The 27,999-nt window shown below is 34.3% G+C and overlaps 1 protein-coding gene across 1 annotated transcript; it reads right to left on the bottom strand.

Annotated features, from left to right (window-relative positions):
* On the bottom strand, positions 1-27,832 carry LOC117330352. The gene is made up of 9 exons (XM_033888568.1): positions 27,013-27,832; positions 10,234-10,486; positions 9,720-10,003; positions 9,395-9,541; positions 8,841-9,178; positions 7,494-8,609; positions 6,886-7,026; positions 6,145-6,376; positions 1-1,953 (listed from the first exon to the last, which is right to left on the bottom strand). Exons 1-9 carry the CDS (start codon positions 27,235-27,237, stop codon positions 1,465-1,467), a joined length of 3,225 nt encoding a protein of 1,074 aa, XP_033744459.1. The 5' UTR covers positions 27,238-27,832; the 3' UTR covers positions 1-1,464.
* Positions 27,833-27,999: the final 167 nt, after the last annotated feature.

The raw sequence follows: 27,999 nt of genomic DNA, 5'->3' as shown, positions 1-27,999 counted from the left end.
TTCACTTTCGAAGTTTTATTTAAACTTAAATATACATTTATGTACGTGTCAAATTGATTGCGTCGGTAAATGCAGATATAGAATGCATGACGAACACTATGATTTTATATATCTTTGCCTCTGATACAGTATACATGTTATGTTAATTTACTACTGAATGGTCGTGGTGAATTCTTACTGCTTAAATAATATCACTTCAAATTTGAGCAACTTCATTGATGATTAGTCCTCCCAGTAGGTTATAACGTGATTGAAAATAATTCCGTATGTAAATGTGTCCAATGGGTAACTTAAAATCTCTTTCAAATCTCATTCAAGGCGTAAAGTTACACAAAACACATCCTCTAATTATAAAACAACCCACTATTACTGCTGTATGCTTTTGTTTGAAACGGACTAAAAACCGTTCTATTGATAAAAGATATAAAGGAGCATATTATTTCACAACGCACATCAAATGTTAAAGCGAAGGCGAGTTTAAACATTTTGCACGAAATAGATCTAGATTGATTTTTAAACATAACAGGCACAAGTTTACCTATTTTTTATGAAAAAACCCTAGTTTTTACCAATTTAAAAAGTAACATTATCTATGACTAGTGAAGAGGGTAATTGTTTAGACTAGGTATTGTTAAATATGGAGAAACATTCTTACATTCAATTATAATTAAGTCATATTATATTGTATATTACTGACAAGAATGTTCACGAAAGGTTATTTGATAATTGATACTTGATTATAAGTTCAGAAAACAAGAAATTTGATTTGAATAGTAAAAGTGTGATGATTCTATTTTTCTGACTAAGGTATTGTCTCACTTTTTTGAATAACAAAGCATATATATCATAATTATAGTATATAACTATTTACAAATATAGCGCTGGATATGATGATTGCTTCACAAGAATGTCGACAAAACAGCAACGGACGATAAGCCTATGTAGACCCGACCTAACTATTGTTGTACTGCAGTTATATGTACACAATAAGTACAAATGAATACATTATAAACACGAATCAGAGCTTCAAAATAATGCATAGAATACCAAATGGTTTAAGGTATATTGAAAAATTGTGCAAAGAAAAGCAATTTACTTCAACCTTGAGCAATATACAACATGGTATGCAAAAAAGCGCTTATATTTGACAGACCAACAATTAGAACGATCTTCAACATCGTCTGCTTGGGTACTATGAGCGAATGTCAATTACAAATACATGTATGTGATTTTATTTAATTCCATGAACACTCCCTGTTGAAGTGACCTTCATAAAAAAACAAAACAAAACAAAAAACAAAACAACAAACACACACATACATACACATAAAATAAAAAAATTCAACTCTCAAAAATAAAGCAGATGGATAAAGCGTGTCATGTTAATGTGAACAGTTCATCTAGACACCGTTTATCAGACACGCTTTATACAATGGAAGACATTGGAACCTGCACACCACCGCGTCAGGACATGGTCGTGTCTACTGAACCTCGCTTGTGCCTGTTTACAACAGGTAGCCGGTGTCGTCTTGACTTGGTAGAGACAACTTTCACATCATCCCCTAAAGCAGAAACCAGACTAACGATGTCAGAAATATTAGGACGGTCATCCTTTGAAGACGCCACACACCGACGGATAACACCCCTTGTTGTTTCCGTCAGCTTTGCTAAGGCATTGTCCAGATTTAACATTACGGCCGGTTCGACCTTGTCTGTGAATCGGTCCAGAGGATACTTTCGGAACTCTTCATATGCTGTTACTCCTACGACAACCTCCAACAGAAAGAGTCCGAAAGAGTACACATCTGACACAGAAATGTAGAGTTCTCCTTTCAGTACCGAGGGTGACAGATACACGAAATCGCCTACTTCGACTTTTTCCTTGTCAAGCGGAAATGATGCACGGCGTGGTAGGCAACCGCCAGTTAATTTTACCATACCATCGGGATCAACCTGTTGATACGTAAATTAAATTGAAATATATTTTTTTTTTCACTTTCTTTATTTTTCCAAGTTCACATATATAAACACATTGCTACAAGAAACAAAACATGTCTATTTGATTAATTCTTACTTCTGCTTACATATATACTTTTACTGTCTAGTACAAAATATATTTTCAATCTTACTTAATATTATTAATTATTAACTAGATCCAGTGCTGTGCTGATAGAAATCCATCTTTCTCTTATTCGGTTCGCCTTTGTTCGGGAATAAAATATCACACTTTGTTTTTCAATTTGTTTATAGTACATAAAAATTGACCGGATCCCTTCAATAGATGGGATAATATTTTTACATCTGCAGGAATAAATATACTTTTTCACAAGTAAAATACAAAAATTAATAACATCACATTGAGAGTCATTATTACAACCTAACAGGACTGAAGTACAATTCATATCAAACAATATATTTAAATTAGTTATAAATCTATTTTTTATGAATTCCCATAGAACACGAACATAAGGGCATTCCCAGAAAAGGTGTTCAATTGTTTCTATATTAGCCATACAAAAAGTACATAGTTCACTTTCAACAATTTTCATTTTCATTAATCTAGAATTTGTATAAATAATTCTATGAAGCAACCTAAATTGAAAAGTCCTTATGTTTGTATCATCTGACAACAAACAAACTGACTTAAATATCAGTTTCCAATCTTCCAAATTAAATACAGTTCCTAACTTTCTATTCCATTTTTCTACGACTTTGTTTGGAAATTCCTGCTGTTCACCGATAAGAAGATTATAAAAATGTTTAGCCACTTTTTCGTTAGACTTAAGCGAAGTAATTAAATTGCCTTCAATATTATTTAGTTTTCTACCATTATTAATAATATTTTGTTTCCAGTTCCTTGGAATAGCAGAGAGTAGCCCTTGAAAGGTTATAATATTAGTATTTATATTATACTTCCGCTGGAATTCTTCAAAAGATAGAAATTCACCAGTCTCATTTAATAAGTCATTAATGAAAAACACATTGTTCTTTATCCATTTATAGTATATAACATGTTTATTATTTACAAGAATTTTATTGTTTAACCACAATGGTTGAGATAATTGGTCATTCGGGGTTGTGGGAGGTACACGTGTCAAGGAAGCCCATATCTGAATTACATTTTGCCAAAATGTGTTAAATTTACATGAAATTTTCAGTAATCCTTCACTATTCAGGTCCCAAAGTTTATCTCCTCCCATCTTTTCCACCTTACTTAATAGTAATATTTTCCAACTGGAATAGTTTTCTGGATTCAATAATTTCTTTATCCATGTTATTTTTTGAGCTTGACAATAAGATTTTACATGCGGCATTCCTAGTCCCCCATTTTCATAAGTATTTATCATTGTATTTCTTTTGATTTTCTTTTTTTCCCGACCATAAAAAATTGAAAAAAACTTTTTGTAGATTTTGGAGAAATGTTTCTGATGGATCTGGGAGTGTAGAAAATAAATGCGTAAATATTGGTAGTACTAGAGTTTTTATAACTGTAATTTTTCCCGAATAACTCAAGTTTCTAAAAGACCAGTCATTTAAGAGTTTTTTAACAGATATAAGTTTTTCTTCAAAATTATGCTTAGTGATGTCTTCCTTAGTCAGATCAAAAGAAATGCCAAGTAGTTTAAATTTCCCACTATGGTTCCAATGAAGACCTCTCTCTTGTAAATATTCCTCACCACAACCCCGTTTAACCCCAATCCATGATAAGTGGGTTTTGTCCAGGTTTGTTCGTAAACCAGAACAGTCTATAAAAAGATCAAGTGTGCTTAGTGCGTTTTCTAATGAAGTTTCATCATCATCAAGGCATAGTGTTGAATCGTCTGCATATTGACTCAACATATATTCAGAGTTTTCTATATTAATGCCCTTTATATTTGGATTAAACTTAAGAGATGAACTAAGAAGTTCTATAGAAAATATAAAAATATATGGTGATAAAGGGTCTCCCTGCCTAACTCCTTTTTCAATATTAAAGAATTTTGACATATGTCCATTATTAGAAATACAACTCGAACAGTTATTATAAAAACATTTCATCCATTTTCTTAAATTGGGCCCAAAACCTTGAAATTCTAATGCTTTTTGAATAAAATGCCATTCTAGGGAATCAAAAGCTTTCTCAAAGTCCAATAAAATGAGTAATCCTGGGATGTTATTTTCACGTGTTTTTTCAATTATATCTAAAATAAATCTAGTACATTCCCCTATGTATCTACCTTTTACAAACCCTTTTTGTGAATCACTAATAAGTTTATTTAAGTATGGTTTTATTCTATTTGCAATACATGAGGAAACAATTTTATAATCTACATTTAAAAGTGATATAGGGCGCCAGTTTTTTAAAAACAGTTTTGATTTACCTTCTTTTGGAATACAATTTATAGTGCCATGTCGCTGCGAAATAGACAGATATCCCTTTTCAAAAGATTCATTAAAAGAGTTAATAAGGGGGTTGTAAATATCGTTCCAAAATTTTTTATAGAATTCCACTGTAAATCCATCTAAACCAGGAGATTTTGAATTTTTCATATTTTTGAGTGCCTTTAAACATTCTAATCTATTAATAATGCCTTCCATTTCATCTGATTCCTCAATGCTTAATTTATAATTGTAAGGATTTCCTTCGTTAAAAAAAGACTGCTTATGCATTTCCCCTAAATGGGTTTCTCTGCTTCTGTATAACTCTTTATAATATTTCACTTGCTCTTCCATAATTTCTTCTAGTTCTAAAATTTCTCTATTTTCCTCAGTAATTATTTTCGGAATAAGTTTTTCTGTGAAATGTCTTTTTTCTAAATTACAAAAATATTTTGTACTCTTCTCTCCTTCAACTTTCCACCTTGCTTTTGCCCTAATTATCATACCATTAACTTTATCTTCCCTGATTTTCTTAAGTTCACCCTCTACTCTAATAACCTCAGCTTCATTTACATTTTCCCCTTCACCCAAATAAAGATCTTTTAACTTAAGTTCTAATTTTCGTTCCTCATCTACTCTGATTGTTTTCTTATGTGAACAGTATTTTATAGTTAACCCACGTATCATTAGCTTAATTGTTTCCCAAAGTAGTTGATAATCTATTATATATTCATTTTGGGAAGTATTATCATTATTTCTATATTGGTTAAGGGTGTCGGAAATGCATTCTTTAACTTTTGTAACATATACTTCATCATATAGTAAGGAATTATTGAATTTCCAAGTTCCAAAACCGCGTTTTTGGTCAATAAATTTAAAAGAGACTGAAACTGGAGAATGATCTGATCTATAGCATAATCCTATGTCAGTATTTGTAATAAATGGAACTAAATCAGAAGATACTAAAAAGTAGTCTAATCTAGCCTGTTTTTGATAGGGACCCCTCCATGTATACCTTTTAACTTCAGGATTTTCTTCCCTCCATATATCTAAAATATCTAGGGAGGACATCATTTCGTGGACTCTAGCTTGACTTCTGGGGTTATTATTCTGTCTATAATTAAGGTTATCAAGATTATAATTTAGGGGCACATTCCAATCTCCACATGCTATAATAGGATTATTATCTAGAGTTTCGAGTTTTCGCTGTATGTTATCGAAGAAGGCAGGATTATCCTCATTAGGACCATACAGAGCTAACAGAGTTATTTTTCTATCAAAGAGTTTAATTTCAAGCATTAAGAAATTACCATTGGTATCTTTAATTTCCTTCAAAATCTCAAATTCAAATGTATTATTAAAAAGAATAGCTACACCCCTACTATTACTGGAGAAAGAGCAGAATTTAGACGTATACCCCCATTCAGTAGCCCAAAAATTTTCAACTTCTTTAGAAGAATGTGTATCAATAAGAATCGTTATATCATATTTTTTCCTGCAGTTAGTAAAAAAATCTCGACGCTTTATCTTATCAGACGACAAACCCCGACAATTACAGCAACCGTAAATTGAAATATATTGACTGGTAGTTCATAAAGCATTTGTATAGACGGAAATTTACAATTACACCAAAACAAAATGTTTCTACAGGTAAAACTTATACAACTATGTGAATGCATGCAACGATTTCCATTTCTCAAACACGACTCGTGAAGCTATGAGAAATCTACACTGAAGTGTCAAAATATTATTAATTCAAAATAGAGGAACTATGTGATCCCTTACCGTTATGGTTTGAGTGTTGAGTTCCATGTGTACTAGGTTTTTCCGGTGCAGATATTCCAGACCGGAAGCTGTCTGGTGGACTATCCTTTCCGTCTCGTGTTTGACGTTAGCTAGAGTAGACCTCAGATAACGCTTCACAGATTTGAGATGATTGTCATACACAAAGGCAGGCGCGGGAGAGTCGGAGTGATGAATCCCCAAAAACTTCGCAATAGACCCGTGGTCTAAAAATCTACAAACGATGTAAATGTACAAATGTAAAATCACACTTATATCCATGACATACTGGGTAAAAATATGTGGCTTTAGCGTATTGTGTTACCGAAATTATTCCATATATTGGAAACATTTATTCTGCACGACACACGTCATCGAACATGTGTGCTATACATTCGTAAGATCTTTACGCACTAATTTGAAGATCAAAGCTATGGAATCTGGAAATTATTAAGGAACGATATGGTTATGTGTTTTAGTAAAATATAACAAAAAAATTCGTTCTAGAAACATAATATTGAGGTGGAATTACTTTGATTTCAGTGTAACTCCGTTGAAACCTTATTCAAAATTTTGATGTATGGAACCTGTCATTTGATCTTAGATTCTATCATTCTTTCACCCAGATTGTATGCATGTAAAGGGTGTATGAAGGTTAAAACCCATATCATCTTCACATACACGCCATATTTGTGGGAAAGCTACTGCCACAAGAACTGCCTGTTACCTACAAGATGTACGTACCTGAGTTTAGAAACCTCTGGAAACGTCTGGTCTATGCCAGCTGACTGTAGGTAGATTTTGATAGTAACTGAATTGTCATGCCCGTCCCTCTTCAAGAAGGCACTCTGCAGAGCTGTCCAAAGTCCTCGCGGAAGCGATCGCCTATGACGAAGAGATCGATTTGATCTTATTATGTGTGAACTTCATTATATGATTACACTTTATGGTTATATGAATTATCGTTACTATTTTAAGAATAAAAACTGAATCTGATCATAACGTTGAATCGGGAAGCCGAATTAAACTGTCATATAATGCATTTAATTAAGATTGTTAAGGTTCGTGATTTCATTTTATTTTTACATTGTTTGTATATTTCCCTAAAATGTCCTTCGTGTATTGCCGATACTAATCACTGTCGATGGGTAATTTTACAAATGCACCATTACTTTCGAAGGAAACTATCGTGTTTGGACTTTATTCCCATCTAACGATATAACTTGTTATTTGCATAAAACGTATTGCTACCTCAGCGTTTATGTTAGATATATACACAACCAATTGTATAAGTTAATATAAAAATATTAATTAATTAATTAAAGCAATTATGTAAGTCATAATTACATTACCTGTTCACTTCACGATAGGTGGAACTATTCAGTATCATGTCGGAAATCTTCAATGTGGTCGTTGTGCCGAGCCCGATGTCGTCATGAACATGTATTTGGTCATTCACGAAATCGTCCACAAATATATGTCCTTGGCCGTACTGTGTAAGATGGACTTTCAAATTCTCAAGCCCTTCCATCATTTCCTCGTACAAAGCACGTGATTCCTTAGCATCAACGCGACACGTTGCCACGTGATCCAAAAGCTGTTCATTTGCTTCAATAAGTGCAGGGATGTTTTTCTTGATCAGATCTAAATACAAGACAGGTCGACTCATCCAGCTACTGATGTACTTGAACAGTACGTCATCGTTCTTGCTATGTTTGAGCAGGAGACTGAGCAACTTCTCGGTTCGATATTTCACTACCTTACAAGGATCCTCCCTGTAAAGTTGTACCTTTTTCTCAGACGGATCCCAAAGCACAGAGTTCCTTACCTTCGTCATGAAAGATGAGACCGGAGGGGTCATTCTTGATGCAAGCCTCGCGGGCATTTGGATATCTTGTGTCTTATTGTCCATAGTGATCTTGACACTTTGTTGGGTATTCCCCAATGTCAGTCGCCTATTTCCAGTGTACATTATTTCCGTTGTTGTCGGTTCGTTGTCTTGGATTTCGTTTTCAAGATTTTCAATCTCGTTCTCGAGAAACCGTAGTTGGAGTTTTATGTCATTGACAACCATATCTTCTATGGATTGAAAATACCCTGTCTCTTTTTCCCATCGAATCATTTGATCACTGATCCTTTTGGAAATCCCAATGTCAATCGCCTCCTTAATGTCATCCCATGTTTGACCCACTTTGACTTCTGGAGTCTCGTCTTCTATCCATTGCGTCAACGCAACCCGTGTTCCATGTTTTTTAAATTCAGCTCGGAACTCATCACAAAGTATGCTATATTTCTCTTGAACTTTTATGTTTAGTTCGGCGAGTACAGCACTGGAGTTTTGTTTAAGATGTTTTAACTTTTCGTAAGTATGAGCCATCTTGTCCTCCATGGACTTTTCGTTTGAGTCTAAGCTCTTGACCATTGTCTTCAAGTGGTGGACACTGCGGGCAAGAACCCTCTCGATCCACCTACAAAGGAAAAAAGGAAAGCTGCAGCCAAACCCAGACAAATCAGGACGAACGTCTCATTCATAAGAAGCGGTTTACGACAGATGTTCTGTACTACATGCTAAGTGCTCTGAATTTATCTAATGGCAACTAAATATGACTGAATACTGTTTTATCACCAATAACACGAGACTATTTATTTCAAAATCGCCATTAGATTGATCAGTGTAAAGAGGCTATATAAAAACCCACCTGTAGGTTGACTCTATCCGTCTGTGTACAGCCTTTGCATAGATGTTCCGGATGTTCTCCAATAGTGCTTTGTACTCATTGGTAACGTATCCTTTGTCTAGTTTCTGCTCCATATCCGCCCGAAATGTCGAGAATCGTAGAATCTGTTCCTCCTCAAGACCTGGCCAACATTCTCGCAATAACGAGACTGCATTGTTGTACACGAGTCCGCATTCATCTCTTCTAACCAAATCCCACCGATTACAAACAAAGACGGCGCTCTGTGGGTTGAAAGGCATCATCCCCTCTTTCGTCTTCTTGTTCTGTTTTTCTAATATAAGCTTAACAAGGCTGATCAGCTGAAGACAATAAGAAGACAACGTCATATCAAAAGGCAGATTATTCAATTGTCAAATTTATAGTAAAGATAGTGTTTCGGCAATGCATCTATAAATGTTCACTTTATCAACACAGGGAGCTTTGTTACCATGCTATTATACCTAATGTTTAACTATGATATACACATTATAATAAAGGTCCAAATATCCAAACTTTTAATGCTCATGACTACTTACTCTGTCCTCTTCGACACCTCCAGAGTTATCGGACTTGATGACATACATGAATCCCATTATTTCGTTCTCCTCGACGTAATCAGCAATTACGCTGTCCATGGCCTCGTTTTCGCCTATTCCAGGCGAGTCAACAAATACCACACCACACTTGAAAAAGAATAGAGCAATTTATCAAAATTCGAATAAGAGAAACCTGAAGCATAACTTTTTGATATCATAGCATGATATTATTTCAATTTTGGAATGACTTGACCAACTCAAGAAACTTCCTCTTAACATATAGATATACACAACAGATATAAGAAAATTCCAACGGTTAACGAACCTTTAGGATAGCTGCAGGTATTTCCATATTGACTTCCTTAATGTCAGAAACCATGTCACGCCCTGCCGCGTCTTCAACGTATATCATTTCCCACAAATCCTCTTTGATGCGATCTGGGTCATCGAACGTTTTCACTTCTCCAGAATTCATGAAAACGGAAGACTGGTACTTTTTCCCATATGATATTCTTGTTATAACGGAAGTACAGCTATTGTGGTGAACCGGAAGTACGTCCTTCTCTAATAATAGGTTTAGTACACTTGATTTTCCGGCTGATGTTTCACCTATGATATAACAAATTACTGGATAATCGGAACATATGAAAGTTGTAAAACAAAAAAATGTATTAATACATAATTGGGAATGAATGAATTGCAAACATATCTATTACCAAAAAGAAATTAATCTTGGTTTATATAAAAATAAAAGGACCATGATTTGCATACATATCGCTAACTTCATATCACAAACACAACATAGAAAACAAAATGTAAAATCGTGAAAAAGCAGTTACCTGATACCACAATGACGCATTCTCCTCGTTCTATCGACTTGATCTGGTCTATGAAGTCAATTTCAAACCCTTTAGCAGCACCCTCTACCTTTAAAAGATCCTCGATGGCCTGACTGCCACGCTTGCCATGTCCGCCCGGCCGTTCCGGACGCTCGAATGTAGCAAGAGTACGACGGCAGTCACCCAGGACTTGTCGAAGTTTCTCCCTCTTTTGACTGTCATCTTTGTGTGTATCAACCATGAAGTCTGTGATCTGTGACAGGCAATGGTGAACAATAACAATGTAGTATGTCACTATGTAACACCTCAACACAATGTGTTGAAAGCGTCAATATAATGTCTTTTAGCACCACCTCGATACAATGTCAAATTAAAACAGAAACACGGGTATATGAAGCATGTTGTCATATACGTAGTACAACCTCTATAAGGCGAAATTTATTAATAAAAGTTTACCATGATAAAACGCTTTTCATTTCTCAACATTATAACCAAGACATAATTTCTCTTTTTTTAAATAATCAAACAGGGTATACTGCCTCTCATTTCCATACGATGTCTTTTGATGTAAAATTGCAATAAAATGTCACACATTTATTGATATAAGAATTTCGGGCCCTTCCTCTCGTTTATGAAACTAATAGTCGATGTATTGTGATTGTCCGTACATGTTTCTATAGTATCAGCAGTGGAACATCATTGTGATGTTATACACGCCAAATTTCTCGATTGTTATGATGATTTAAGAAGAATGAACTTAGTCATATCCAATAGGAACTGATATACATAATGCTATAGTGCAACCCTTTCCCCTGGAACCATGAAGGAAATTATCGATTTATTGTCTTAACAAGGCCACTACGTGCGATCGTTACATTTATTTACCGCGTTCCCAGGAAAATTACTGGGATAATTTGATTGCGGGATCAACGGGGTACTTTACATTAAGTACAAAGCAAGCAGTCTATGGCTTTGAAACTGGCTTGATAGTGGGAAATCGGACGAGAGTTGACCGAATTTACGAGCAGGTCGACTATTATCAACAATTATCTCCTCATTTCACACGTAATAGTGTATCACCATCAGTCAGTCATATCTAAAGGTTAAAGAAAAAACTGTAAATATTTAATGTTCGGTACAGTACAAAAGCGTATTCGAGCCATATTTAGAGGGAACAAAAGTCGTACGAACGAGATAAAAAAAAGTCGTAAGGACGAGATAAAAAGTCGTACGAACGAGACAAAAAGTCGTGCGAGTTACAAAGTCGTACGAATGAGATAAAATAGTCGTACGAACGAGATAAATAAGTCGTACGAACGAGATAAATAAGTCGTACGAACTAGATAAAAAGGTCATACGAACGAGATAAAAAGTCGTACGAACGAGATAAAAAGTCGTACGAACGAGATAAAAAAAGTCGTACAAACGAGATAAAAAGTCGTACCAACGATTTGGAGGTTCAAATGATGATTCTATATTATCCATTAGCCTATTCTTTTGACATTCGATCGTAATTTATTATTGTCGAAATTAAACACCCTAAACAAGGTCAGGTTTTAAGACGTAAAGCTATACCACAGACGTACATTTTTATATTGATAACTATATGGATCAAATCAAAGTCTTTATATATGTGAAAGTGTGATGACGATATGACATCGTTATCACAGGGCTTGACATGAAATTCAATACAGTGAAATCACTCTGATTTGGTATGTGGCCTTTATCTAGGAGCGGAAGCTTGCCCTTTTTCATTATAGGGCTTCTTCCAAGACGCCTAGTATTTATTATAAGGCATAATCAATTTGTCTAGAAAAAAGGGAGGGGGCATACTAATTTTACTTCTGTAAATCACACAGCGTCGTAAGATTTACATACTGTCCTTATTTACTACACATCACGTATGTCGAATTGTAGGGACCACGGAAAATTAACCAAGAGTTCAAAGAAAACGTATTTTAGACTCTTAATAAATTGTGACAGACAGCGACTTAACAAAACGTACAGATTATTGAATATTATGTTCAGCCATCAAATTAGTAAATTGCATTTGTAATTATTAAAATGAAATTAAATTTGATTTAAATTCAATTATTATCGACCGGCTGAAGCCGGGCGATTTATTTGTGGTTGGTTTCAAGTTTACACATGGGGAAAGGGAGCGGTTTGTTATGTATGTTGATATATGCATTGTTTTCACGAGTTTGATATAAATTTAACCATTTATATTCTTGCTGATGTTTTTATATAAAAACCAGTTGTATATCTGAGGTAAAATCGCGAATTTAATAGTCATCGCGAGATAATAATTTGTTTTTAATTAATGGATAACGATCTGTCCCTGTAGTCTAAACTAACCGATAACAAATACACTGTACCAGAAACATTACATTCCTTCTTTTTAACGAGGTGTTTCCAGTGAAACATGTTTGCAATAAAAGTTCTTGAGTATTTTTGCCTTATCTTGTTCATCAAGATTGTCATTGTATATTTAGGGGATAGTAAGTTGTTTTGAGTGGCTATACTGGCGATTAGAACATGAAATTTGGTTTGAACTCGAGACCGATAGGTAAACGAGCTCGGTCTGTATGTTAACGAAGCGGGGTATTTGGATTGTTGTGAAAGTCCTGTTTCCGAAGATTTAAAGACATATTTGGATTTACGCAGTATGCTTAACGACATGTGCATTTTAACAAAGTCAGAGTTGATGTGTTTCTATAGGCTCAATCGTTATGTGAAGTTGTGTGCACTTGCATGAATTGTTCCATTTCATTTAGGATTTTACTTGACCTTAGATGCTTACACACGGACGAAATGAACGTTTCAATCAATAAATGACGGTAAGAATGATGTTAACGATTTTTGTTAAATTTATTAAGTTAATTCATTCTATTCGATTTCTTCACTTTCGATTCCAATATCACGGGTCATCAATCATAAATGGTGCAGAGTGTTGAATTTCGCTACGAGTCGAACTTGACGCCATATTGTTTTGATTAGAAACGGGGTGTGGCTTAACACGATATGTCATGGTTCTATCGCAGATTAGAAGTCGGTCCGCAACCAATCAAAACACGCGTTGCAAACGAATCGTGTTAGAATACATTTCTGATCATGATATCTCCATATATCCAATACTAGTCATACATTATAATGGCATATTTGTTTTCAAAGCATTTTATTACTTCACATGTTATTTTGTATTTTTTAGCCGTAATATCATGGCCATGCATGATTATCATTATATTACTGATTACGACATATCCATATATGCAATACTAGTCATACATTATAATGGTATATTTGTTTTAAAGTTAATCTTTTTTTATTACTATTAATCTTTGTCTTTGTCTTTAATTGATTCCAATATAGTCGCCATTCCCTTTTCTTGATAACAGAGAACTCTGTTTGTTATTCAAACATGCATTCCACTATACGGTATGAATATATTTTCGTTCAGGTAGGATAACTTTTCTTTTGTAAAAACATAATTACTATTTCAATGTTTTCGACTTATCATATCAAGGATATTGTATACCTGTACAAATGATAATGTACCAAAAGTTGAACAGTATTGATTTATAATTAAAATGTTGTTACCAATGACTTAGTCTATGTGAATGACTCTTCGTTTTTCTTTTCAAGTTGCACATTTGCTTTTAATGGAAAAAAGCTCCCGTGTGAATTGTTGGCTTCTTAAATCTTTCCGGCCGATTTGATGCTTTAGCATCAAGGTTTTCCTGTATACTTTGTATTCCACTCATTATTTAGCAACAGCCTTTCCTTCGTGAGGTAATTGCTAAAATAGCCAAATCCCTCTTCCGATCTATATCAGCATATCAAATGTTTTATCTCTTCCATACGACTTTTTATCTCGTCCGTACAACTTTTTAGCTCGTTCGTGCGACTTTTTAACTCGTTCGTACGACTTTTTAGCTCGTTTGTGCGACTTCTTAACTCGTTCGTACAACTTTTTAGCTCGTTCGTGCGACTTTTTAACTCGTTCGTACGACTTTTTAGCTCGTTTGTGCGACTTCTTAACTCGTTCGTACGACGTTTTAACTCGTTCATACGCCTTTTCAACTTGTTCGTCCGACTTTTTAGCTCGTTCGTGCGACTGTTTAATTCGTTCGTACGACTTTTTAACTCGTTCTTGCACTTGATCGTACGACTTAAATATATAAATTTTCCTCTAAAAAAATGTAACGAATACAATGCTTTTGTAGTACAGTGTATGTCGGACAATAGTTATACCTTAATCCAACAGCAGATTTGTCCTTGTAGGAGTCGTCAGTAGGGCAAGGAACATATAAAATGGCTAAACCAACATAGATATAAAGAGGAGTATATCAATTGATATCATTATAGTGTTAGAAATATTGATATGCATATATGTATAAATAAGATAAGTATAAAATATACTTATAACCTGTGCAAATATTGTTACTATTGGTCAGAGTTTACACGTGGCATGCGGCGTGATACCGTAAATCTCGTAGCATTAGAGCTTACATCCAGCTTTCTAAAGAGATTATGCTTTTAAAAGAAATAATCATTCGATACAGAACAATACTGAAGAGCAGATGTTTGGTTTGGTCCGTGATTACATGAAACATGTATAACTCAATGATGTATAACTTATATGGATTTACCGGCTCAATGCAACATCCTTATAATTGGTAAAATGCCGATTTATAAAACGGTTCCAATTCAAATCGGCCAATATGAAATGTGACCCGGGTAACCTTAGCAACAGTGACGATAGTAGCGTTATTTAATATAGCCAGCCAATATGCAATCTGACGCTGGTTAATTCAGTATCACTGATCGGCAATAGCTTAGTGTAAAACAACAGGGAGACAGTGGATTTAAAAACCACCATGGAGGAAGTTGGAATGAATTCATCTGCTTATTTTAACTCCACCGTGTTAGCACCAACTGCTTTCTACCAGGACAAACGGGCAATAGCTATAGTGTGTATGTTTTTGTCCATAATCATTGTTTCTTTGATTATGAATATAAGTGTTATTATCATCACCTACTTAGGAAAATGCTTCGAGAAAAACGCCAATTCTGTTTACGTGTTCTACTTGGCGATCGGCGATTTGTTGAAGTGTGTTTCTTATTTGGTCAACTTAGCTGATGCTATTGTATTTACATTCCTTGAAGACGGGGATTATGTTCCTTTCCAAATTTGCCTCATACCGAGAGTATTTGCACATTTTGCTATAAATGTATCTGGTTACACGCTGGTTTTGACCTCCTTTGTCCAGTACGTCGCTGTAGTACATCCCCTTATGTATACCGGACTGATCAACGGGACTTCGTTCAGCAGGATAACTATTCTAGGTGGATGGATTTTCTGTGCTCTAGAATTGACGTTTTTGCACGTGTATCACACAACTACGGATGACAATGGCGAGAAACATTGCAAAGATGCAAAACTTTTCGGTAAGCATGTTAATAACATGTATTTAACTGACGCCATACATTTTACAGTCGGATTTCTGTTGATGATTGGCTTAAATGCAAAAATAATAGGAACTATTATCCAGCGTACCCGACGAATATTACCTGATGTCCCAACAAGGAAGATATTTGTCAAACCCGTATCTTCAGACCTTTCTCCGACTGCAACTGGTACGGTTAAACCAAGGCCTTCTGATACAAAACAACTGAAAATCACCAGCAAAGAATTTGGGGATAACTCAAACGATGATGAAATAAAACATTTACAATCAGAAACCTCGACAGCGTCCCACGACAACCTTACCACCAGATTCGACATCATTGACAATGATATCAATTTCACATGACATGACGACCTCTGATAGTAAACAAATGGTGAAAAATACTGAAATGTCATCAATACATGGAGGACACATTGCGATGACCAGGACGTCTGTAACCAAAGAATTACATGTACGATCGACACTTGGAAGAACCACCCCAATGCCACCAGAATGGTCACAAAAAGAGAATACCATCGAATTCTCATCAAACTCTGATACTATCACACCAACAGCTGGAGAAACTGACCAGCCATCATTCTTCAAAGTTGCTGCATCGTTACCATCAACGTCTGGAACCGTCATATCACTCTCTCCAAATCCGTCAACACCAGTAGATTTGGTATCGGAGTCGATAAGTACACACCAGCCTCGTGTTGTATCACCCAATCACTGGAAACCCTTTGTCACCCTGATCATTTTGGTGGTGTCATATATCTTTTGCTTCGGACCTTACGTTCTGTATACTTCCTTTATTGTGTTGACGACGGAGGCCACAGAATTTTCCGAGCGACAACGTCATAGAACACATATGTTTTCCATCTTTGTTTTGGCGAACACAATAGTCAATCCTATAATATATTCCTACAGAATAGATGTTTATCGTCATTATATACGAAGTCACATACTCCAGGCTTTACGGAATAATACTAGAAGGGGGAATGGCAACGCCGGCATTAGGAACAGTTTCTGAATGTGGTGGCAATGACAACACGGGATCTGGATATGGTTAGTATATGAAGAAACATTTAAATTATATTTTCTAAGTTCTTCAAAGTAATGAACACTGTAATTTAAGATATGCATCAATTTGTATCAGCGAATTTATCATTATGTAGTTAACTTTATTATTGATGTATGTCCTTTTTGCACTATTTGGTAATTTAAGGAAGGATTCTACGAATAAAGGGCCGTTAATGGACACTTTTATAGTGTCATCACACTGAAACGACACGCCTTAATATGTTACTGCGACACTGGACACGTTACTATTATACTTATAACAACTACAATAATCTGATACATTACCCTCACATGAGCGAACGCTTAACAGGGCAACATGTGACAGTGTCAAGAGTTGCAATACGGAAGGATAATTGTATAGAAAGAAGAGAAAAGATACGATCCCATATCTATTCGCCTCTAAAGAATCATGCAATTGGGGAAGCAGGCCCAATGCCTGAGCTCTACCTGCAGGACATTGTCTCATAAAGCATCGCATGTTTACACTCAGTCAGCGTTAGCCAAGGTTTAGACTGCTCCATGTAAAAAGACGTGAGAACATTTTTTTCTACTTCTAAATTTGTTTCCTGGTCTGATTCAGAAAGCACGCCAAGTCGTCTTAGGGTTTTGTTATCATGTTACTTTAGAGTATGGTGAGAAAATTACACAAAAATCTAATCTTAATCCAGTTTAATGTGATTGTTACCTTGCTGGTAAAATGAGTCATTGTCTAAAAAAGTATTTTAAAATTGAATCCTGAATTAAATATACCGATTATCGAAACATAATATGCTGTCAATAAAACCGGTTATTCCTGTTCCAATTCGATACGTTTCTTGCTGTGGCAAAATGTTTTCATATTTATTTTTATATAGAAAGATAAAGCAAGATAATCATCTCCAACACGTGCTCAAGAATTTAAGCATAACAAATCAACAACGATACTTCAAATATGAATCTTCAAGAAGAAAATTATTTTGTAACTGTTTGATACAGTTTTTTATCCGCTGTTCGGCATATACATATATAGAATTATATAATGATATTGTTCACAAATTTTGATTGGTTAAAACAATGTCACAAGACTGTCCATTAAAAAACCATGGAATTCTCGTGCTAAAACGGTTGATAAAAAAGCTGATGTACTTTGTGTTTCAAAAAATGGATTGCAGGGTATGAATCACTTCCCCTTGGTATTGTCCGACAATGTCTTATGTCTTGCGTATAATTACAACAGAGACAACTTCAGACAATTAATTATTCTGCAAATTTCAGAACGATTATAATACCTATCAATCAATATATTAAATGTACATTTGATGATTAGTTACTGTTTGGAGTGTGTAGTGTTTAAAAGGTAAATGTTCATTTGTAGTCTCTATTATTGAATATTTTTTTTATAAATATCTCCTTATGATAAACAACTACTATAGCCTTTTCTTTTCGGTTACCCTGAGAAGAAATATTATCCTCAACTTTTTTTTTTATTTCAAGTTAACAAACCACGTATCGACCTTATTAAAAGGCTATAAATGTATATTACATTTTCTTAATCGTATATAAATAAATGTCAATACTATCCATCAATTATCAGTTTTAGTGTTGTGCTTTTCTTATGGCCCATCGATAATTTGAGTTATCTAGGGCCATCATTTATATCTGTATCGAGCAAACGTATATCATAACAACATGTAAAAGCTTGTTTATGGTGGCGAATGAAAAATTGTTTATGTGATCATTAAATCAAACAATACATTGTATGGTCTCAATAAAGGAGAATTTGAAATAAATTGCATAGCTACTAAATTGGATAAATTAGTAATCAAAACATGATGAAAATCAGGCATTAGCTTTAAAATATATATATTTCAAAATCTAGATAAGCATAACGATATATGATATGACTATTTAATGTAACATTCCAAAGGTTACTCGGAATTCATAACACAATAAATAATCGCCAGAAGGAGTGGTAAAAATGAGATTACATGATGGGTCTGATCCAACCAGGAAGTTTAATCGAAGACGGTACCCCACCTAGACTGAGTATCGTGTCGTAGTGCTGGGTGGAATTTCAAGAGGCGTGCCTAAAGTACGAACTCTGTATTTTACTGTATGTTAATAAGCCATAGATCAACTTAAAGAGGAACAATTACGTTGTTAAAATATGTCGTGTTGCCAATTCATGTCTTTAGAGATACTGCGTCATTTTCTTTAGACGAATGATAATCTGATTAATATTAACAATGAAAAAACATGATTCCATCCCTCCAAGAATGACATCATCCACCGCGTACAAAGTCCGTTATATCTTGTACAAGGATGTCAAGAGTTCGTGAAATGACCTAAAATACGATGTTAGGGGTGATTTAATATGTTTTTTTTTTCTTACTCACATCGAGTCTTTTACATAAGATTAAAACTGGAAACAAAATGGTAAACATATGTGCTCTCTCACTTGGATTTATTTAGCATAAAACACGAAGAAACAGTATTTTTTTTACAATAGCACATTTTTATATGCAATACCCTTCCTTCTTGAATAACCAGTCCAGTAGGCTGCCATGTTGCTTACGGATCTTGAGCTGGCATCACGAGGTCAGGATTTCAATTAGGCGGGGAAATACATATATCGATATAAGTATGTGTATTGGAAGGTGAATATAAAGCATATACTGTTGTTGAATTGTTGATGTTTTCGCTATACAAATTATTTAAGAAATAATTAACGATGATTCGTGTATTGTTGCAGGATATACAACGAGGACGAGGATATTTTGCAATTTTAATTAATAACTCAGGCCTGCGGCCTTCGTTATTAATTAATTGCAAAATATCCTCGTCCTCGTTGTATATCCTGCAACAATACACGAGTCAAAGTTGATTATTTCTATTCTACCATGTACTGTTTAGTTCTGAGATCGACCTCTTTCTAATAGCAAAACAGCAAAGAAACCTCGAGAAAACCTTGTAATTTATTTCTTGAGTATTGCATTATTTGTTGATGAAATATACAGGCAATACAGTACTACGATCAAGAGCATCTATCATATGGCATTGATTTTGAAAATTAAAAAAATAAAGGATAAAAAAAAAGAAAAAGAAGAAAGGGGGGGGGGGGGGGGGGGGGGGGGGGGCCACCGTAGGATTCGAACTCGCGTCGTGATAAAAATTTATTGAAAGACTAACCCATTATCCCATTATCCCACTCGGCTATAGTAACCTTTTATAAAACGGGTGAATATTAGGTATATAAAATTGTAACAGCTGTGACTCACGAGCGTGTATTATTGGCACGAGCGTGGGTTATTGGAAAATAATACATGGTTTTAAACCAATTAAAACTGGCGTTGCATAGCAAACATAGTAGAATTAGGTGTTAATACATGTTTCAAAAATATGAATAAAAACTATGAAATATGTCGGTAAAGTATTGTTTTTGAACTATTTCCCTTTTCAGTTCATACTGCATTTTGCATGTGATAAGTGTGAATGTAGTCGATTTATAATTGTTTTTTTCCATGTACTACGTAAAAACATTTTCCTGATGCTCTTTATCAATTAATTCCTCGTGTTTTCAAGTTGAATATTATTTGCATCACTATGAAAAAAATAAGTGTATCTATGTTTTTGTAACACTATATAATTCATTTATATGTATCTATAAATGTATATAATTAAGTTCTTGTTACACTATATGATTTATATATATATGTATGTATATACTTGACATATATCTATTTCTAGTAATACGCATCCAACATTTGTTTGTTAGGATCCAGTACCTATATTGGTTTATACCGTCGTTATTACTTACTAGACCCTGTATATAATTATATATGTTCTTGTGACACTATATAATTTATACATAAATGTATATCATTAAGTTCTGGCCACACTTAATAATTCATCTATACATGTATAATGTATATAATTATGCTCTTGTGACACTATATATATATCATATACACGTACATATGTATACATGTATATAGTTATGAATGTAATTATGTTTTTGTGACAAAATATAAAACAGGAATGTGTAGAATAAACAATTATGTCATTTGTAATGATTTATAAATGATATCAATATATTTGTGACACTGTGTATTACACAAAGATGGAAGTTCACAAAGAGAAGATGTATATAACCTTTGGTACATATATGTTTAATATTAACCGCACTAGCGTAAATGCAGTAAACAAACATTTATCGTTGTTTGATATGCAGAGGAATTACCGATGTCCAAACAAGATGCTGTTTCACAAAATGTGACAAATGCAATGCTTTTCCGTATCTAATAAAATATGTAAATATGTACCGCTTTGCTAAGTTTTATTTCAATGAAATCGTCACATTTCAAATCGTTGTATTAAATTGACTCACTAACAAACAGGAGATATTATGAACTTTAAATTCATTAAAAATGATTTTTTTTTTCTGTCGCTTCTGTGAACTTTTGTTTTAATATTTATCATCATATCAGAACAAATTGCATCTAATTGTGGTTCTATTTTCAAATACATGTACATTCTTTATTCGTAGAGTACACGATATCATATTAAAACGGTAAAATTATAGTATACCATTGTTATATACAACCAATAAGGGAGCAGGATAATATAACAGATGTATGATTAAGGGATAAAGTATCGCAAAAGGAACGAAAGGAAACGACGTATCGGTCATCCTGTTCATGGAATCACTTTAAGGTCAAATAGAAAGGGAAAACCCATAGATTAGGACATACTGACCTGAGTCGGAAAAAGAACAAATAATGAATGGTTTTCCCTGGGAAATTCCCAGAGAAAAAAACCCAACCCTTCCTTCCTTATTAAATTACGCAGTCGTATTTAGTGGAATCCTTCAGGTCAATACCACTTTGACATTCGGTATTCCCTTTGATCCTATGATAATACCTTATCCTAATTCTATTATTGTAGAAACATGATAGGTTTAAAATGCAACACAGTGGTGTCCTCATATATGTATACTTAATGATAGGAAGTCAACGCCCTATACAATGATTTAAAGGTACTTTAAAACTGGGAAGTGTTTGAACCTAAAAATCCACCAGTAATCATGTAAAATAATTAACATAAAAGAATCATATATCTTATATCAATATTACATTGAAAAATCCTTTTCATAAACTTCAATCGGCGATTTCATTAGTAAATTTTGTCCATAATTAATCCCCACAACATACCACACCCCGATTAATAGTATTTAGCAAGAGTCAATTACAGTCTGTTATGCAACTTAAAAAATTTTCCATCGATATAACAGAGCCATGTCCGGTAAATCAAACAATAACGATGGCTTTCTGTTTTGGGAAACAGTTCGAATGTTTCCAGACAAAGTTGATCAATATTCATATCGTCTCGTGAATAATTCACCTTTTCGCTTGGATCGAAATGTTACTGGATTAGTTTGTCTATACATGTAAACACTTCATTGTTATTTTAACAATAACAAACATTGACAGAATCTATCAGTAGACAAAGGGTAAATATCTAAACTTTTAGGTCACGTTACTAACAAATAATTCAGAATAAGCTCAGTGCATACCGCTACTTAAACCCAGTAAATTATAGTCATATGCCGTGTTCGAGTGATATGGTCAAAAGTAGAGTTTCAGTATATGGAATTCTTGAATATATTTAATTTCATATATAGGGAACTGTATAACATGAAACTGTCGTTGTTTATAAAGATTTGGTGATGAGCATAGGAACGGAGCCACGAAGATGGATGGAAACAACAAATTAAGATGAACCAGGCAACTTGCTCCTAAATTTTTACAGTGAAAATGTTATGAAGGAAACCACGAAAGAAACCGCTGACATTTCATGTTACACAGCATTTGAAAATTATTTGTTCGAGCACTTAGTTAATCAACGATATTCTGATATAGATATTAAACATTGTTATCTCATATAAATGTGATACCATGTACATTTATCGAATAACGTATTAGTACCTGAATGGACACAGCATGTTTTAGAACCAGTACCACTCTTGGAAAAAAAGTATTACTCATATTACCACAGAAGTGATATTACCTTGCCATGTTTTGGTTGAAAACTCCAGAACGTGTCCCATGGCATTCAACAAGAAAATATTACAGCTGTATTTTTAACGATTTCTTATATGTTAGTCCCTGTTTTGTCCTACATGTAGTTTTTGTTTGGAACAGTTCCCGGAAAGCTTTATAAGATACTACCGAATCACGTCTATAAATAGACAGGGTCAAGTTAAATAACACCCAGAATTACAATGGACGCCAACCATCGCCCACACGGTTTAATCATGTTAGGTCTCACCTTATCTATTTCTATAAAAATGTAAGGTCCGGGTGTTCAAGGTATAATGACGCTATTTATATGTAAATACAGACTAATACAATTAAAAGAAGATGCGTAGAAGTCTATATCAGGGACCGAAAGTATATAGCTGAGAGACAAAAATGAATTTTGCACCAGCATGGTTGATAGGAAATGTTTTTTATTTGTTGAATATTCATATGTACTACTCTGATACAATACATGGTATGTCAACAAATCTGCGTCTCGTAGATACATATACTGTGCATATTTGAAACTAACATATTTTTGTATTTAGAAATGATAGTTCCAACTGGAGTATATAACTAGAATGTAGTATGTACAACAGGTGAAATATAAGTCTCTGATACATAGAAGTATGAATACTATGAACAAAAGTTACGACTGCTCATTTCCGTCAAGATCAATAACAGTAATCATTATTACAGTTGTTATTACATTATAAACGACCCATCAATACTGAGAATGTCAATGAGAGTCAATAAATTGTGAGAAAAAGTGTGCAATAAAAGTACGAATAGAGATGCAAATAATAAATGCTTCTATGCCTGTCCTTTAGTTTGGCAAAAACAGAATTCTTTCAGACAGTTATTTTTTACAATCAACAGCAAATTACAACTACTTTTGTTTACTAAATGTTTTATATCATTTAATCTGGTTAATAAAACAAGTCATTGAATCTTATACGTTCAACTATGTACACAAATAATTGATAACAAAATAGATATGTTTACCGGTGTAATATGTCAAAGCCTGTTACAACTGAGATCAAATAGAAAGACACCATAGACTTAAAGGGACAATTTAGTCAATTTTGTTTACTTTTTTATCATTTCACAAATTATTTCATGAACGTATACTTCAGTTCTCCTTATGAACTATCCTTGACCGTATGTTGATACAAGTTTATGTTTTCAATGCGGTTTTTTAAAAAGTAATTGTAAGGGGGATAGTAATCGTATAGCTTTACAATTTATATGCAAATGAGCAAGCCGTCTCTGCACACTTTGTATACATCTGTGAAAGCACAGCCCCTTCTCCTGACTGTAAACAACTTAACATTGGTTTGCATTTGAAGCCTTTAGCGGGTATTTTACTGGGTTGCGTCGTACCAAACGGAGACGTTGAATGGATAAACAAAATATAGAGAATTACTATTAGGACAGCAATATAACAGATGTGAGATTTTTCGAACGGTTGCGACAACAATAAAAAAGTTGCTAGCGAGTTCGCCGAGACTTGACCTAGATCTAGATCGGCCTCAGGAGTAATGTTGAGGTGCAGTGTTTTTGTTCTGTACAACTTCCATTATAATCATTCCATTCGTATTGTTCTGATTACATTATGGATGAAATAAATCACCTAGATGTGTGTTAGCGTTTGTATGCATTCGTACACAAATAAAAATACAATCTACTTCTGCATTTGTACACAATTACATCATGAACACGAATTTCCGTTCGGTGCCCCTGAAATAAACCCGGGTTTGGTCGATTTCAATTGTCAAAACAACAAATCGTCATTGAATCTATTAATTATGATACATGTAACAACTGTTTGCCACGCATGTTGTTAAATCAAAATCCAAAGAAAAAGTATACGTGAGATCTACCGTGTCGTCACTTACAACCAACTCTGTTCCCGCCAGAGGGCGTAACAATTGCAAGTTGCACTATATTTGGAGTATCGCTATATTTGACGTGGGCTTTCCCAAAACTTAAACTGACTATAATGGACATTGGCTACGTAGCAGATGATTATTGACGCATTTGTTTTTGTCTGGATATATGGTTAATAGATTCTGTCTGAATTATAAATGCCTCCATGATTACTCTTTGTCTAAATGCATCCACGATTTCACTTTATCTTTAGGCATATACGATTACGCTTTGTCTAAAAGCCTCCACAATTACCGTTTTTTTTTCTAAATGCCTCCACGATTCACTAAATACCTCCATGTTTTCCCCTTTCTTTATTCCTACATTCTTACCCTTGGTCTTAATGACTCAATTATTACCGTTTGTTTTAGTACCTCCATGATAACCCTTTGTTTAAATGCCTCCACGATTTACTTTTGTCTTAATAGCCCTATGATGTCCCTTTTTCTTAATGCCTCAATGATAACCCTTTGTCTCAGTAACTCAATAAACAATTACCCTTTGTCTGAAGACCTCCATGATTACCCTTTGTCTAAATGCCTCCACAATTTCCCTTTTTCTTAATATCTCTACGATTATCCGTTGTCTTAATGCCTGTACGATTACCCTTTGTCTTAATGGCTCAAAAATTACCCTTGTCTTAATGCCACCACTATTTCCCTTTGTCTTAATGTCTCAACAATTACCCTTGTCTTAATGCCACCACTATTTCCCTTGTCTTAATGCCACCACTATTTCCCTTTGTCTTAATGTCTCAACAATTACCTTTGTCTTAATGTCTCCACGATTACCATTTGTCTTAATGCCTCGACGATTTACATTTGTCTTAATACCTGCATGATTTCCTGTTCTTAATGCCTCCACGATTCATATATCCTTTCATATAGCAGTAAGACGAGGTGTGCCGGGTTTACCCATGCTACGTTTATATCTTCCTGGGTTTATTCTAGTCGTTTAGTTCTTTTGTTTGTAGTTACTCAAGTAAAAATGTCGATAGACAACAGAAAACCAAAAAACATTCGAAACTCGATTGTCAGATACAGTAGCATTGAGCAATGTCATATAAGATACACATCTGCCCTAACTGGGTGACAGGACAGTGGCAATAGGCGAGGCCGTCTCATAACAACCATTGTTTGTAGTATCCTTTAAATCCGGCTAGCATTTAGCTGATTGAAGGAAAGAACTTTTTTGTAATGTTCCTGTCTTTTGAGTAAGTTATGCTTAGGCAGTTTGAGAAATATAATGCATTTATCATAACATCTAAATGTCTTTGGCACTATTTCTCCAAATATCACCGACATATTGTCCTTGATGAGATAGGGTGTAGTGGCTATGACATTTACCTGGTATCCAGTTTCTTTATTATTATATGCGATTTTAACTTGTTTTAATTTGCTCTTTTTAGTCAAAGTTAGATTTTTTTTTTATTTTATCATAAAAATTATTTATACCCAATTTCAAGAATTATATAAAAAGTAGTAAATGTATTAAATTTATTCAATCATTGTAACTAAGGCAGAATACTCACTCACTATAATCAAAAATAAGAAGCATGTATTTCAGAAAGCCAAGAAGAATGGATATTTGTCATGCCCTATAATTACATGTATATCGCTCATCAGGGACTCATCAACTCTACAAACAATACACTTATAGATGTTTACTCTTTAGTATAGATTTTATTATGGATACTAATATATGCAGCTATTTACATGAATTGTCTGCATACATGCAAACGATTTTACACACACGTAGTGAAATCAATAAAAAAGGGAAGATAAAGGCTTAGTCAATCATTTCTATTGTAAACTAGCCTTGGGAAGTTTAATGAAATGTTAGATATCCTATTAAGTCTATAATTGACTTTGGAAGACATTTCGTAATGATATTTCCATTATGATATAGAGATGTATCAAAATATGATACTGGTATAGAAGAGGATAAACTATATAATCAAACGTCTGAATAATTGCTGTGTCAGGGGCAAATAGAGTAATCATATCTTGTACATCATGCTTATGTCAGAAAAAATGTCAAACAAATTGGAAATCTTCTTCGAAGGAGATAAAATACTGAACAATGATTTCATCTAACGTATATGTATATGTAAGTAATAAGAAGTAACCTTTATCCATGACCTCTTTGACAAGGTATAAAAATAGAACACTCGCTTTATCGTCACTCATGAATCACATATTACTGTGTTCTAAATTTTTCACTTCAGTGCGAGATTACATAAAAAACAACATTTTACTTACAATTGTTTTGATATCTCCATTTTCATTCTTTCTTAAATGCATTTGTAGTCTCTCTTTCATTTCATCGATCTCGTCCAGACCTCCCAGATCAACTCCCAATGATTCAGATAAGTCGAATATCTCGTCGAAATCGTCAACATCATCTATATTCTCTTCACACACGCTAGAACATCTGCTTGCCGACAACGTCGACCAAGGATTGTGACGAACCGCTATCGATGTCATTATTATAATATTTGTAATATAGCGAGTTTACATCAAGTTAAAATATCACATCCATACTTGTCAATGAGCCATAGATGTTAGCAGTAAGAAAAAAGTGGCTTCAGAAAAAAACATCCTCTTATATAGTTGGTTTTCTGCAGGTTGTCACATCTATATATATAATCGCACCGTACATCCCTATAGCAGCACACCCAGTTCATTATCATTTCAAAAAGCTTCAAAAGTATTTCAGTTTACAACCGGAAGTGTACATTATCATGTCAGTTACCATTTCAGAACATTTCACCCAGCACATTCCGGTAACGGCACAGGTACTGGAAATATCTTATAACTTATTCATCACAAACTGTTATTGGTTTCGTCTTTGAAGCGTAGAATCCACAGTGAAAGACATCAACGCTATATATATATGTGTGTGTGTGTCTCAAACGAATACACATGGCGACTTGTCGCGCTTCAGCTACTTCTTAGTTAAAGCAAACGAGAATTTCGGGTATGTATATATATATATGTGTGTGTGTGTGTGTGTGTACCCTACACTTCGGGTAGCCGGACTGACAGTGCGTTTGCTTAAGATCTCGAGGTCTGTAGCTTGTGAGTGTAATTTGCATAGTCAATACCCGGTAAAACGATAGCGGTGTTTTGTGTATTTTCTATGGTTGGGTGACTTTTAGTGTAGACTTAGTTTGTATCAGGGGAGTAAGGCCGGGTGGCATAATTATATACAAATTATATTCGCGCTGATAAAAAAAACCTACAGGT

Source organism: Pecten maximus, chromosome 7, assembly GCF_902652985.1.
Source record: "Pecten maximus chromosome 7, xPecMax1.1, whole genome shotgun sequence".
NCBI classification, from domain to species: Eukaryota; Metazoa; Mollusca; class Bivalvia; order Pectinida; family Pectinidae; genus Pecten; species Pecten maximus.
Note: the sequence above shows the minus strand (reverse complement) of the source record. Positions and strands in the feature narration are given on the sequence as shown.

Coding starts and splice junctions, on each gene's coding strand:
- LOC117330352 (XM_033888568.1), bottom strand. CDS start 27,237: ATGACATCGATAGCGGTTCGTCACAATCCTTGGTCGACGTTGTCGGCA. Junction 9,542..9,719: donor TACCTGCAGCTATCCTAAAG/GTTCGTTAACCG, acceptor TTCTTTTTCAAG/TGTGGTGTGGTATTTGTTGA. Junction 1,954..6,144: donor TCAACACTCAAACCATAACG/GTAAGGGATCAC, acceptor ACGTATCAACAG/GTTGATCCCGATGGTATGGT.